The sequence below is a fragment of the Prinia subflava genome, chromosome 3, assembly GCF_021018805.1.
Source record: "Prinia subflava isolate CZ2003 ecotype Zambia chromosome 3, Cam_Psub_1.2, whole genome shotgun sequence".
In the NCBI taxonomy this organism is placed as follows: domain Eukaryota; kingdom Metazoa; phylum Chordata; class Aves; order Passeriformes; family Cisticolidae; genus Prinia; species Prinia subflava.
In genome coordinates this window covers 72,810,633-72,825,953 of record NC_086249.1, presented here as the reverse complement: position 1 = coordinate 72,825,953, position 15,321 = coordinate 72,810,633, and the positions used below count along the sequence as shown (strand labels likewise).

The 15,321-nt window shown below is 39.1% G+C and overlaps 1 protein-coding gene across 2 annotated transcripts in view; it reads right to left on the bottom strand.

The window, feature by feature from the left end:
• Window positions 1-15,321, bottom strand: part of DHRSX (dehydrogenase/reductase X-linked) — a 165,086-nt gene that overhangs the window by 107,481 nt on the left and 42,284 nt on the right. For both annotated transcript variants that reach the window (XM_063392439.1, XM_063392440.1), the window contains one exon: window positions 6,937-7,005. In XM_063392439.1, the coding sequence (XP_063248509.1) occupies window positions 6,937-7,005 (69 nt within the window). The remainder of the gene's footprint in view (window positions 1-6,936; window positions 7,006-15,321) is intronic.

Sequence of the window (15,321 nt, the reverse complement as noted above, 5' to 3'; positions counted from 1 at the left end):
TCCCTTGCCTATTGAAAAAATAGTCCTTGAAGCACAAATTAAGCACGGGCACACTGGCATTGGTCCTTCAGAGGTGCAGAGGCTCCTCTCTAGCCGTGGTTCCTCTGGAGCTTTGCCATAGTGCTGCAAGGATGGAGCTGACAAGGACAGACCAGCACTGCCTGCACATTCAGGTCAACCAGCATCTGTTGTTTGATGTGCAGCTCATACCTGGGAGGTTGCTCACACAGCATAAAGCTCTGCTTATTCCACGTTTACTTCAGCCCACAAGTTCTCCATGCTCTTGGCAGCTGGATCCAGAAGCCAATGGCATTTCCACAGAAAATATTCTACTTGTTATAAGCAAATTAGCTTCTAAATCCCTACATATAACCCACAGCAGATAGGCCTAACGTAGTTCTCGGAAGAGAAATATGAAAGTATTCCAGACAGAAAACAAATTGCTTTTTTCTTGGCTTTGTCTTTCAATATATGCTGGCAATTTTCTCGAAAACAGACAAGGTCTGGAAATAGCTCACACAACCTGCCTGCGACTACTGCTCAAGATGGAAAAAATAATGACATATTAAAGGAGGTGACAAACCCAGGAGCACCTTTATTCAGTCACTGCACAACATCACGACTCTACAAGTACCTACAAGAGGATCAAAATCCTGTAAAAGTCTGAAATGGGGGCTTTTTCCAACCTTGAAGAGGCAATTTTAATTTGAAACTCCCTTCCTCCAGATTGCCTTCAGTAGGGCAGCACAATCAGCAAAATTCTAACCTCAGAGCTTTGGTGCCATTAGTCACACAAAGCTCTGGTGATTTACAGTCAGAAAATCATTTCAAGTCATCTGACGAGAGTTTGTTATTCTGCCTACAGCTACACCTGTGCACTTCTTTGTCTCTAAGTTTCAATTAGAGATAATTTAAATAAGAGAAAATAATGTTTCTTAGTGGCAGAGCCTGTTAATGAAATGTGTTTCACATTTCCAATGGAAATTGGAATTCAGGAAACCAACAGGCAGAGCTTGTGCCTGCATTATGAATACATTTCACATTTGAAAGGCTTTATCTCCATCTCAGTATCCAGATATGCAACTCATCCTCAGCTATGTGAACCATATTGCTCTTAATTTCTGATTTGCCACACTGTTAACATGACCAGCCAATTTCCAAAGCGTTTTAAGAAACCCCAAAAACAGGGAGTTCTCTATTGTTTTAAGTATCTGTAAGAACTGAGAGGGAAAGTCTTGTATCATGTTACACTGGAAGTCAAAAGGAGAACAAGAAAAGACATAAGTAAACAGGCTTAATGAATTTAACCATGGTTTTGCATCAAAGAATTATGTAAAACAAAAAGAAAAGCAGGACAATTGATTTGAAAACGTTTCACCTAAGGGATTTTTCAGAGGGCTCTGGAGACACCTTTCTGTGGATTAAAATTTTCCCTGCTTAATATGAAGCAAAAAGTCACCAGCTTTATTGGATAAGGGACATAAGTGCTATGAACACAGAGAAAAAGTATTAGATCACGCATTACTTTCTTGGTCTCCAGAAAGGAGTCTTCCATCCCTTATGCATGGAGAGGATCCAGTCACAAGCTTAGATTAGGTTTAACACATCCAATATTTTTCAAAATTGAAATGTTTTCATATGGCTTGAATATACCTGACATAATGTCAGATGAGGCTATGGAAAGAAAAGAAATCTTAATGTTTAGTCAAGGTTCTCATACCTGTCATCAAGGTATGAGACAGGTATGACAAAGCAGAAAAACTGTGCAGTCCACACAGGGTCCTGCAAAGTGGCATATACTGTCAGACAGAGATTTCTCTATTCCCATATCATCACCTTGGCCTTCAAGATGTCTTCATAGGCCTGATGTTCAGCTGTACACCTCTAACTGAGGGCAGTCATTGACCTGCCAAAGCCAAGAACTGCACCAGCATGAGAAAAGAAACCATGCAGATGGAAACTGCCCTGTTATTGTCAGGAAGCGCTTTAAACCAAACCTGCAGGTCTTTCAGCAGGATGTGGTAGAAGAGACAAAGTAGCCACATGAGGTCTAGCCACAAGCCCAGGATGTTATGCTTTTACAACTCAAAACTACACCAAAAAAAAAAAAAAAACACAAACAAACAAACAAACAACAACAATAAAAACCCAGGTGACACAAGCAAGCATAAAATCACAATTCATGGATGTTTACGCACACTTGTAGAAGACATGTCTCAAATACAAATATTTTCCACTGTGTTTGACTGGTTGGATGACACTTCCATAATGACATCTTTGACATGCCACACAAAAGAAAAAGTCCTGGCAGACATTCTTGCACATATTAACAAGGCATCAGTCCTTGCTGAACTGAACTTTTTGCTGAAGACAACTGCAGCTGACATGCTGGGAATACCACCACCAAGTTTAGAAGTTTGTGAATTTGGGAAATCAGCAGATGACTTCCTCTAGCCTGCAGGGAAAGCTAACAACAAACTTTTGGGTACAGAGCAGAAAAAGCTGGACTGCTCTGTTAAAAATGTTACCTGACATAGGGATCATATTGGTGGAGCAACCACCCACGAGTTATTCTGTAGTTACACGTGGTACCTATTGGCTATTAGCCCTTCTTTTTTCACATCAATTCTTCAATCTCAGATCTCTAACAAAAAGGAAAAATTCCTTATTTATTAGCAAGTCATACTACAAAAGGGAGCAAGAGACCTTGTCATTTCCTTATTCCCTGGTTGAGCCACATGTAGCATAAACATCTCTAGAGAAAGCTCTGGGAAAAAGCCAGGCTTGTTAAATGTACGCGAATTGTTTCTAAGACAATTCATCCTACTATTTGGCCCACGCTGTCTTGATGTGGGTCAGACTGTAAATGACACAATTTGGTTGCCACTGTGCAAACCTCTGCATTCCTCTGACTCTGAGGGAGAAAGTCTCTTCTTCCTTTCTTGCCTGACTTCAAATGGAAGTATCATGAACGCTGTGAATTTAGCTTGAAGTTTTATAATTGTGGTTTTATTTGAATTGCCACAAAATGTTGGGTGAGATTAAATGCAGCCTTCTCCTTTTGAAGAGGTCTACACTTAATATGACTTTTACACCCTCTTTTCTCACTAAATGTTAATTTTTTTCTCCTTTGACTCTAGTTGCAACTCCAGCTCCTACATTTCCATCGTGAGAGCCTTCCCTTGGTGCTGTGCTATGTGATATTTATGCATAAAGTTCTGCTAATTGCTGATTCCATTGGCATTCATGAACCTTTGCTGGAATGAATGAAGCTTTCATTCATGTTTATATATGAATTTCCAACATTTGTATGTTTTTAATCATCAGGCTAAAACCAGCTTTCATTTGCAGAGACATAAGCTGAGGGTAACTGAGTCAGGAGATAGAACTCTGTATGTAAATGGAGAGATTTTCTTCCAGCATCATTGAGTAGTGAGTTTACCACAGAAACCTCCCACTTCTGCACCTCAGTGAGGTTTGTTCATGACTGATAACTATGGTTATGGCTGCATTAACAAGCAGTTTGGATCAACAGAAGTCCATTTCTGGGTCTCATTTGGTGCTGGGCACCTGCCATAGGCGCTTGCTGCAGGTCTGTGGAAGGCTTAGTTCAGATAAACTCTTATGTTTGCTCCCATGCAGTAATACTCTGTTACTGCTGCAACTCACCTCTCAGGCTAGTCCTGCCCAAAGGGAATCCTGGCCAGGACCTGCAGAGCCCTTCCTAATAGGAACCTGTGCTCAGCAAGCAGCCAAGAGCTGAGGGTTGCCTGAAAAGCACCCAACTGATCTAACTCAGGAACACACTAGCACAGACACACCCTATGTGCAAATTATAGAGACTTATCCCATTAGAATACCTCTGTGGCAATCCCGAGCCATCAACAATTTTCCCAGCCATATAATTGCTACTATTAACAGCACAAGTTCCCAATTTAACAAATGGAAGCGAGACAAACGTCCACATCATCCTGGCTTCTCCAGCTTTATGATTCAGGATGTATCAATGTGTTGCCCTTGGTCTTTTGGAAATAGTGTCCATGTGAGAATTTTAATGACAATGCAGCACTACTTCTGGCCTGTTTTGGATATCTCAGGGTTGTGATTTCTTTATCATGGATGAGGTTCTGATGGTTAAGCTAACTGGATCTATCATGCCCCAAGGACTTGTAGCTTATTTACTTCCACTCAACTGCCCATGTACATCCTCCCTCTTTAGGCTGTATAATAGGTTACCCAAAACAGAGACCCAAAACCAAGGAGGACAGTTAAACAGCCTGCAATCAGCAGGAGGAGGAACCAAGAAGGTTTCTGATGCAGCACCAGGGGAGAGGATGGGTGGAAGGAAGAGGTGAAGTGTTAAATTGCTTAGATTTTCTGAGTCCTTTAGCATCACTGCTTTGCAGGCAAATGGCTGCAACTGCTTTCCTCACCAGTACTCTACTCTCTTTTGGCCTTCAGCATGGGAAATCAGGCTTCCTGACTCCCTGTATTTAGAAGTTTTGTCCATCCTTTTTTCATGTCTTGCCACGATTTTATAAAAAAAAATCCCATCACCTGCATGCATAGCCTTTTTATTACTATCCTTTATCCTCCTCTGCAACTGTAAGCACATTATTGCTCATCAGCTGCTTCATAGGAATTACTTATGCACATGCTTTGAATCTCACTTGTCCCAGAAATAAGTACAGATTACGTCAAGTAAAACTACTTACCCTTAGATATCAGACAGAGCCCCAGACAGACAGTGGGCCAAGACAGAGAAGGATGACAGTGCCTTAAAAACATTGTAATTACCTGCATTCAATAAGCCTGGCATTTTCCCAGAGCTGTCTCTGGGGATGTTTGTGCTATGTATGGCTCAGCCAGGCAACAAGGAGAGCACAAGGTCTTTTGCTCCCATTTGCTGTCTAACCTGATTAAAAACAAGGAGATTTTCTTTGTTCTAAGAGATCTGAGGTCTGGATAACAAACTGATGGCATCCACTCATGTTGTTTGTCCATAGTAGCTTATATTGTCCCAATCCACGACTACACTGTCTGCCCAACAATGCCATTTTGAGTAGTTCTCCTTCAAGAGTCTGATGTTCCTGATGGGACCAGTTTCTATTAAGTAGTGTTTTCATATGGACCATGAAAAATGCTCAAAGAAAAAGCAGGGGAAAAGGGGGAAGACAACCAATAATGTTTTCATGCAGTGACTAAACATATCTTGAACTGCAGCTTTTGAAAAGATGATACTCTTGCACAGCCCTGGTCACAGTCTCTACACATACATCCTATTAAAAGCAAAGTGCAAATTCATTGGTAAACAGTAACACAGGAGTGGAACTCAGTTCTGCACAAGACTTTTGTACAGGACATTGCACCTGTAAATACAAATTTTTCTCAGTCAGTGAGAAACTCTGAAAAGACAATCTCTTCCAATTTATTTTTAGGCCAAACTTGTCGGAGCCTGAGATTACTTAAGCCTCAGTAAAAATAATTACAATATGGAACAACTTCAGTCAACTTTAAACACACTTTCAGCTTCCTCAAACTGACATGTGTATCTTAACAGTTTATAACTGAGGGCTATAACTGACTTTACTTAGAAAAATCAAGAAAGACTGCAGTGCTAGAAAACCCTGTGATCACACAGAAGGGAGAAAATAAGATGGACCCTGGTTTACTCAGCTTCATGCAAGTCACATGACATAATTACTTTCAACTGGTTTTGGTCTCTGTACAGAAACTTCCAGCAAAAGATTTTAATGATGTCATAATTACTTTTTTCCTTTCATGATCCTTCTCACTATGCCTTAATTTTAACTAGCATACATGTATCCTGAGGCTATAAGGGATGCACATTTATTTAAGTCAAAAGATAAATCTTAATGAAAGGGTTTTTAACACAGTAATGAACATGTTTTTTGATCATCATAACAGTAATTATTAGGGGCATAAAACCAGAATCAGATCTCAGAAGCCACAAAGATCCTAAATAGGTTGGACTAGCAAAGCTGCCGTATTATTTGGCAAGAAATGATACATCAAAGCTGCAGCAATGAAACATCATGCACCATTAGGAACTACACCCAGTGACACCCAGGGACAAAAATATGAGCTGCACTAATCTCCACCATAAACTGTAAATTACAATCACAGAGCAGGTGCTGTGGAATATGCCTTTTCTCTTCGTTATCAAGCTATGCTGTCCTTATACCTCCACAAACATAATAGATCCTCACATAAAGAAAATAAGAAAAGAACCACAAAAAAGTAGAAATGTAATTTTGATATGAAACTTCCTTTATCTTTAAGAAAATAGTTTTACTTTGCAAAGTATTATAACCTCTTAACATGTGTCCAATAAGCCAATCAAGCAGCCTTCATCTTTCAGAAAACCTATTAGCTCCTAAAACAAGCAAAGAAAAAGAGCACACACTCTTATCTGCTGTCATCCTCCCCTCTGCAAAAATTACTGGTATTCTGGATTTTTTTCCCATCTATTACAACATACACGTATGCAGGCAGACTGTAACTTGCAGGTAGCCCTTTTGCAATGACAAACAGCAAAGTCAAACAAGGCTGAAAACATTTTTTAAAAAATATCCCATGCATTTTACCCCTGAATCAGATTTATTTCAGGAATTCGGTTCATGGAACCACAGAATCATTTGGGTTAAAAGGGACCTTAAAGAGCACCTAGTTCCAAACCTCCTGCCATGGGCAGGGACATTTTCCACTAGACCAGGTTGCTCAGAGCTCCATCCAACCTGGCCTTGAACACTAACAGGGAGCAGGTATCTACAGCTGCTCTGGGCTACCTGTTCCAGTGCGTCAAATTTAAAAAACAAAAAGCTTAGCAATACACAGAGGGACCTCATATCAAAGGAAATGACAGCAGAAAGAGAGGGAAAGTAGTTTCTTATAGGAAAGGATGTAATATGGTACCTTTTCCAGTCAAAGTTTCTTCTTTTATTTTCCTCACCGCTTCTTGGCCATCACTTTCACTGTTTCCAGCTGTTAAAGGATAGAAAATGAAAAATTAGCAATGCAATCAATTGAAGGATTGTCACTGTGAAGTGCCAAGCACAGTGTAAAACCAGTATGAAGTTTTCAGTGGAAAGGTGTGCTTCCTGACTGTCAGGCAGCAGAGGCCTTTGAAGAGGGCTGCACAAATGCACTGTGATGCACACAAGTTCTGCTGGATTATCTCATTTATTCATATAAAATAGGACTATCTACGGGACCTGCAGACTTGAGGTTTGAGTCTGTGAGACAAGTGAATTGTATCACACCCAGCTTCTGCAAAAACCTCACTATAGGTTAGAGCAGATTTCTCCTTGCTCTTTTTCCAAAATGAAGACTTCCACAGTTGTAGGAAAGTCCTGACTACCCTGCCTCAAATGTTCATGAGAGGATTTATAAGTGCTAACATAAAATGTGATTAAGCACCACATAAATGTCTTTTGTGCCATGCAGCTTAGGTGAGTGGTTACTAATTGTCTGACATTCGTTTGGCAATTTTTTTATAACACATCAAACGAAAAAACATGAGCACAAGAGATACAGGAATTGTTAACATGAGTAAATTTTTTAAATTACCATTCAATTTATCCATCCACAAATATTTTCCATAGCATGAAAAATCAAAATACCTATTGATTATTATCTAAACTGGATAAAAATACTGATATCTCTTATGAACTTCATGAAGTTGCCTTCTTCTTTTCTTCATTATATAAAATTCTGCCAAAGTTTCTATACACATCTTTTTCTTGTGCCAGTCTACAAGTATCCTGTTCTCTCTTTCACAGCACCATAGAATAAGGCAAAGTTGGAAGAGACCTCAGGAGGTATCTGTTTCAGCCCCCTGTTCAAATTAGCTGGCACATGCTTGTATTTACTCTAAGGTGCATTCCTTTGAGAATGGAGTTTTAGCTGTGCTTCTGCAGTAAAAAAGGATTTGAAACACATCTTTGTTTTCATGATATGCAAGAAAACTCAACATTTTCATAAATTTAGCCAAAATTAATACATTTAGCATTCCAGATACTGGAGAGAAAAGAATTCTTACATAACATCTAGCTTCACACAGTTGCAACTGTTGTCTATAAATTCCATTAAGTATGGAATTGTATTGCTCAGACGAGGAAGGGAGGAAGGGAGGAAGGGAGGAAGGAAGGAAGGCAGGAAGGAAGGCAGGAAGGAAGGCAGGAAGGAAGGCAGGAAGGCAGGAAGGCAGGAAGGAAGGCAGGAAGGCAGGAAGGCAGGAAGGCAGGAAGGCAGGAAGGAAGGAAGGAAGGAAGGAAGGAAGGAAGGAAGGAAGGAAGGAAGGAAGGAAGGAAGGAAGGAAGGCAGGAAGGCAGGAAGGCAGGAAGGCAGGAAGGCAGGAAGGCAGGAAGGCAGGAAGGCAGGAAGGCAGGAAGGCAGGAAGGCAGGAAGGAAGGAAGGAAGGAAGGCAGGAAGGCAGGAAGGAAGGAAGGAAGGAAGGAAGGAAGGAAGGAAGGAAGGAAGGAAGGAAGGAAGGAAGGAAGGAAGGAAGGAAGGAAGGAAGGAAGGAAGGAAGGAAGGAAGGAAGGAAGGAAGGAAGGAAGGAAGGAAGGAAGGAAGGAAGGAAGGAAGGAAGGAAGGAAGGAAGGAAGGAAGGAAGGAAGGAAGGAAGGAAGGAAGGAAGGAAGGAAGGAAGGAAGGAAGGAAGGAAGGAAGGAAGGAAGGAAGGAAGGAAGGAAGGAAAAACCCAAAACAGCAAAGCAGATACTTGCAGTATTTTCTTCTTGCTGTTTTTCTCCCTTTAAAACCATCCAGCCTTGTAGAGAAGAAAAACATTCAGTTTGATGCTAATTTCCAGATATAGATGCAGCATCAACAAACAAACCCTCCAGTGAAAATGCCATTTCTGGGGAAATTTGTGCACAGGGTTTATGGGCAACAGATCAATTTTCCTTACTGTTTCACCTCAAGTAATGTACTAGAGTAGGATTTCAAACTCAATGTGTTGTCATTAGGTTGGATAGTGATATGGCTAGAAATAAAAATACTTTTGAGCCAATTCTGTGAAGATCTTATTTGATTCCTCTTTTGCTCATGCTCTTCATGAGCACCTCTCATGAAGAGATCAGGCTTACTAAAGCCTCCAGTGTCTTGATTTAACTCTCAGCGTGTTAATTTAATTTGTTCTTTTAAAAGAGCTTGTGTTCACAACAAATTTTAATTTGCTTTATTTTGCTGTTATATAAATGGTTATTCATTAAAGCTCAGTGCCTTCCAAATGAGCTCATTTTATTCATATTTGCATATTTTTCTCTCTAGACCACTGGGAAAAAAATTATTTTGCTAAATAGTCACTTTAGATATCTGTTTCCAGTCTGATTCAACAGAGTTTGAAAACCAGATGCTAAAGGCTGGGGCATTGCAAAATTGAAAGAGCCTCAGTGAAGACTGCCATAGTAATAGAGGTTTTTGAAATCCTGCTTTCAAAGAAAATCCTGTAAGAAAGCAAAAAGACACTGAACAAATGACCAAAATCTTTACAAAAACTTCAAAGACACTTAGATCAGAAGGATACCATGAGACTGGGAGGCTAATCTAGGCTTCTGAGTTAGGTTAAGGAGATCAGCACCCTCTTGCCAAGGGCAGCTGGGAGAGGAAAGGGACACTGGACTTTTGCACAGCTTCCCTTCTAGTATGTCCTTCTGGGATCTTCTAAGCAAAGAGAGTGGTAGGCATCAAAAAGATCCATTTCCTTTTAAGTGCTATATTAATTATTCAATATTTTTTTTAAAAAAAAAGCTTTTTAAGCCACCAAGCTAACACAGTCAGCTTTGGGTTAGGAAAAATCAAAACTAATCTGCATCTTCTTGATGAAGTTGGGTCACAAAGGGGCACAATCTTCAAGTGCACTAAAGAGGTGTACAGCATCCTAAACTCAGGAGCAGGATGGTTTACTAGATGAGGGTCAATTTCTTACTGCTGTCAGCTGGTTTAAATCCTCAGTATCATATTTGTCATGATTTTTTAAAATTTTTCTTGATACACAAAATAATCCTCTGGATCGATATTTTTTCAGTGATTCACCATAATTTCCATATGTTCCATGTACCAGAATTTATCCATTTTAAGTGTTATAGCATCTGTAGCATGAGATCTGCCTACTCTGAATTCAAGTGATTTGAAGGGAAGGGTAAGAAAGGGAAGAGAGATCATGTATTTTATGCAGTGAGGGAATCTTTAAAAAAGCTTTGAGAAAGAGGGATTCATTGTCTTGGGAGCTTAGATCATCAAAGTACGCAAACCCATAATAATCTTGCTTTTCATGCTAAAGTGTCTGCTGGGAACTCAAAATAGATATAGTTGTCTCAAGAACTGTTTATGCAAGCTGTTCAGTGCCTTACCTGATTTTTTTTTTTCATTTAGTCCACACAGAATAGGAAAAAATTTGGGTTTGACTTATTCAATAATGTTGACTAAAATCAATTCTAAAAAAACCCCTAATAATATAATAATAAATTCATTCTAAACAGATTTATCTGTATAAAATCAGGTACCATTTCAATGGCATAAAAATTAAAATTCTTCATAAAAGACTGAAAAAAATGAAAATATATTTAAATACAACTTTTAGTCAAATAAATTTACTCATCTCCTCCACAGTCACTTATACAAATATCACAAGTCAAAGCAAGTTGATAAAAAGCCACCAGAGAAGTACATATTAAAATTCTTATCAGCACCAATAGGCTTTGGATCTTATCCTAAATGTCAGGCTCTGTCATCTTAACATCACTTAAGTCACTTAAGCAGATCATAACTGAAAGTTATTTCAGGGATTTCAACAGAATTATCACAGAGATTGCTCAGTCTGAACAAGGCTGAAAAAAGCACCCATAGAAAGGCCCATAGAAACCCAGCATGGACTAAAAACACATTATCACTATTTAAGGGGTTCTGATACATGTATATGCATTTTTTATACCATATTTTTAATTACTTTGTTCAAAAGAGTAATTGCCACTCACACACTGAATTTATGTACAAGACTTATCCTGATAAAGAAAGCTTTTCCAAATGGTGTTTTGCACAACCAAGAATTTGCAACCTTGATGTTTCAAGGAATTGTACTTCAGGGCATTATAAAGAAATTTAAAATAGTCTGGGATCAACAATAGAGCCTGTAAAGCTTAAAGTTGCCTGGAGAGAATAAACCCACAAATCCAAAAAGCCATTGCTTACCTAAGTTTGTCAAGGGAAAAATTTTCTCACTTTCAGTAAGATAGCACAAGATGAAGACAAATAAAAACTTTTAGAGATGAACACCAAGAATATTCAAGGCAACCAGCATGTGGTGTCCAGAGAAAGACCTGAGCCCTCCAGCTTGGAGCCTGAGCCACCTTGTGCACAAGTCCCCCCTCAGGCTGAGATAAACCTCGAGCAGGGAGCCCCAGGGGGAGGGCAGGAGTGAGAGCTGCCCAGGGCAGGGCAGCCGCGCTGGCACGTCCCCTCCCAGCTCCCCCCACACACCCCAGCCATGGGCAGGTGTGACCCCCTCCTTCACCAGCACCCAGGGAGCCCGAGATAAACGCTCATCCCTTGGCTTATGGAGCCATAATTACATACCAGTTAGTCCCTGAAACAACAGAAAACTTTCCAGGGGGTGCAGCATGCCCATGGCCCTGCCCTCTCCCCACCGCTGACTTCAAGCAGCCCAAGTTCAGAAGTGGTGCCCATAAACTCTTACTTACATGTGCACTACCAGGAAAAGCTTGGTGGCACAGTCATCAATTCTGTATAAGAGTATACCATCTGATCAAGGAATTGCAAAGTATAATAGCTAGATGTCTTTGTGCAACAGGATATAAAAGTTTCCAAATGGAAATTTGAATCAATATGCCTCCTCAGAGTAGCATAATCCTCATTATGATTGAAGGGGAACTGATTTCTTTGAAGCCCCAGCCTGAAGACAGGGCTTGTGTGGGCACCCAATCCCTCAAGAGAAAAACAAAATCCTATCAGCTGGTGTTAGGAAGATTATGATTTTATGAGTGTGCACAACAAATAGTATATGCTAAAAGAGAGGAATGACTGCCCCCAAAATCTCCAAGGATGAGAAATTTGAACACAATACGTGAGCAGGTTTTTTAAGGAATTTATAAAATCTTCAATAAAAGGAATACATATCTTGGATCTCATCTGTAAAGCATTTAAGGCATGGATTTCAATAAAGTTAGGTATAAGGATGTGATCAGCTATAAAAATTAAGTTGTGAATGTGATACAAACTTCCTTGTGTCTAGAGATATCACACATTTCTTGTCATCAAGTTTATAATACAGCAGTCACTATTAAATATATGCCTTTTTTACATGAAAGGTGAAAACATTATTTTAAGTGTTCCTTTGAGAAAAGAAGCAAAAAAATGAGCAAGGGAAAGAATGTTGATTTGCAAAGAGAAAAAAAAGTCATTGTTGTTGCCTTAGGTTTCAGCTACCCATCTGTTCCAACAAGAGGTTAAGAATGACCCTGTTTATCAAACCTAAGCTATATCTAGACAAGTGCCCTCTTTCCAACAATAACCTGTAGAGATGCTTAAGGAAAAGACATGACAGCAATAAGTCCAGGAGTGTTTTTTTCCAATACACCCTCCCAGAAGCAAGAAGTTTCAGAGATTTCCTGAATCACAAGTCACACGTGGCCTCTCAATGAACGTGGCCTGCACTACTTCACCTAAATGCACTTTTAGTTCCTTCAAGCGCTTGTCAGCCAAAGAGTTCTGGGACAGTAGGCCCCGTGATTTAATGACACACTTAATTACATTCAAAAGGTTGTACTTCGGGAGCTAGTTTGTTGTATTTTTTATTTTGTTGGACGTTCTCTACTTTGTGTACATTAAGACAGGGACTGACCACTTCTCATTCACTTTCTACACCAGTCATAACTGTATGATACCACACCTCAGTCATCTGTTTGGAAGCAGAAGGAACTTTGTTCTGTGCCCCACCTCGTACAAAGCCATCCTGTACTCCTAACCATCACTCTCTCATTTTTTCCAGTTCAACCAGACTCCTTTTGAGTATGAACAACAGGATGAACCAATGGTTTTTATAAAGGAAGAGGGACGCTTTCTGTCCTGTTTTCATTATCTTTCCTGCTAAGTAATATAATTTTATATGCCTTTATGACTGGCACAAAATATTGATGATGTTGAACATGGAGCTTTCAACAGTAAATCACAATATTTATTTAACTCATTGGGTAGCAGTTAATTTAGGTCTTACTCTTGTAAATACATAGGTGTGGCTGTTTTTTCTCATATTCTGTATTTGCATTTACTAACACTCTGTATTTATCCATCTCTTCATAACAAAGTCATTCACTATTGGGAGATTTTTTTCCATTCTTCATAGTAGTTAAGATTTCACAAGGAATCTTTGGACACCACCCTGTCCCACCCTATGCTACAATAGGTGGCCCAGGACCATGTCCAGTCAGATCTCAGGTATTTCCAGGGATAGAGACTCCTCAACCTCTCTCGGCAGCCTGTGCCAGTGTTTGACCACCCATAATGTAAAAAACAGCAAAGAAACCACCCCAAAACAAAACAAAATATTTTTTTTCTCATTAGGTACTTAAACACTGGAAAAGATCCCCTTAACCCTTTTCTCTTCTTCAGGCTGAATACACCTCTCTCAGCCTCTCCTTACATGTCAGAAATCCAAATCCTTTAATTATCAATAGTCAAATAATTTTGAATATACTAACCACATTTAAACAAAATGCATCATCTCACACTTTACACTGTATTCTGTATCTATCTTTTATAAATGTACTGAGCATCTGTCTATGGGACCATGAATATCTTTGCTCCAGCTCAAAGCTGATAAATTATTTCTCAATATTGTTTTCTGCCTCTAACTATAACTAAAGTACAAGAGATCTTTCTCTCATCTCAAGATGAGCCACCCACTTTAAATATTTTGGCATGAATCTTAACAAAAGCTTTTGAAAACCAGGATTAAATTAATTCACACAGTTGTTGAATATTTCAAAGCATTAAGCATAAATGCTTAATGAATAAATTAAGCAAACGCCTAGAAAAAAATGCACTAACTCTTCCAAAATTCATTAACACATATTTATCTCTATATTTTTTTAAATGCCTGACTTATTTTTCAATATAACAAACACACTTACTGGCCTATGCACAATGTTCTTCCCAAAACTGCCCAGCACCTGTATTTGTCCACCTTACACTTTGCCTTTACCAAGGATGATTTAAGGTTCTGTGCAGCAGATACTAGTCCAGAAATACTTTTATGCATCTGCTGGATTTTGGTTTTAATCACAGTGGCCTGTTTAACACTGTTTTAATTTCTTTTTGATGTATAGTACTGTATTTATACCAAGTGTGTAACAATCTCCATACTATTTTAAGCTCTGTATCTTTTCAGCTGCTCATTTTATATGATTCAGAGACAGTGAACAGATTGAAGAGTCCAAGCCCATTTGGTTGCTCCTCATAAGGATGTCTTCCCATCCCCCCGACAAAACTTGTTTTCCTCTGAACCTTTTAAAACCATTTTGAAATAGGCAGACCAGAAGACAACATAGTATTTAAGATTCTAGCCCACAAAGGATTCATACAGTTGAATCAGCTCATATTGTCTATTGAGTTTGTTCATTTTCTAACAATTTCTGATATTTGTTTTGATTTTTGCTCCTTATTGAGCACCACTGAGTTTCATAGAATGATCTATTTTGACCCTGAGATCTATTTCCAAAGTGATGATGGTCAACACAGAATCTATAAAGTCTTTTTCTGGCATTAAGAATTTTCCCCATGTCCTCTACTCCATATTTATCTACATTGAACTGCACATGCCTTTTAACACTCAGCTTCTTATGGTCTTCCTGCAATTCTTCATAAATCCCTGGTCTTTATCAACAAACTGAATAGTTGATACAATCAAAGGACTTGTCACTTCATTATGTGCTCCTCCTATAAAATTATTTGTTAAAACAGGCACAGGCATGACAGTCTTCCAACAGAAATTAGGGACTGAAGTGTTTGACAAAGTTCATACATATTTGGAAGACTGTGTGTGGCTGTGTGCACATGTATGGTGCATAAGTAACAGTACTGTTAACAGAGTTTTTCATAACCCTGATTGCAGTGCACTGATATGATAGAACCTGAACTGAAGTACAATTATAAAGCAATCTGCATGCATTTCCTTTATGCTCATATAGAAAAAAGAAATCATCACCCAGTTTTTATAGGTTGGGAAAATTTTGACACTTCCTGACTAACTCTGGAATCCACTGGGGCCTCAAAAAACCT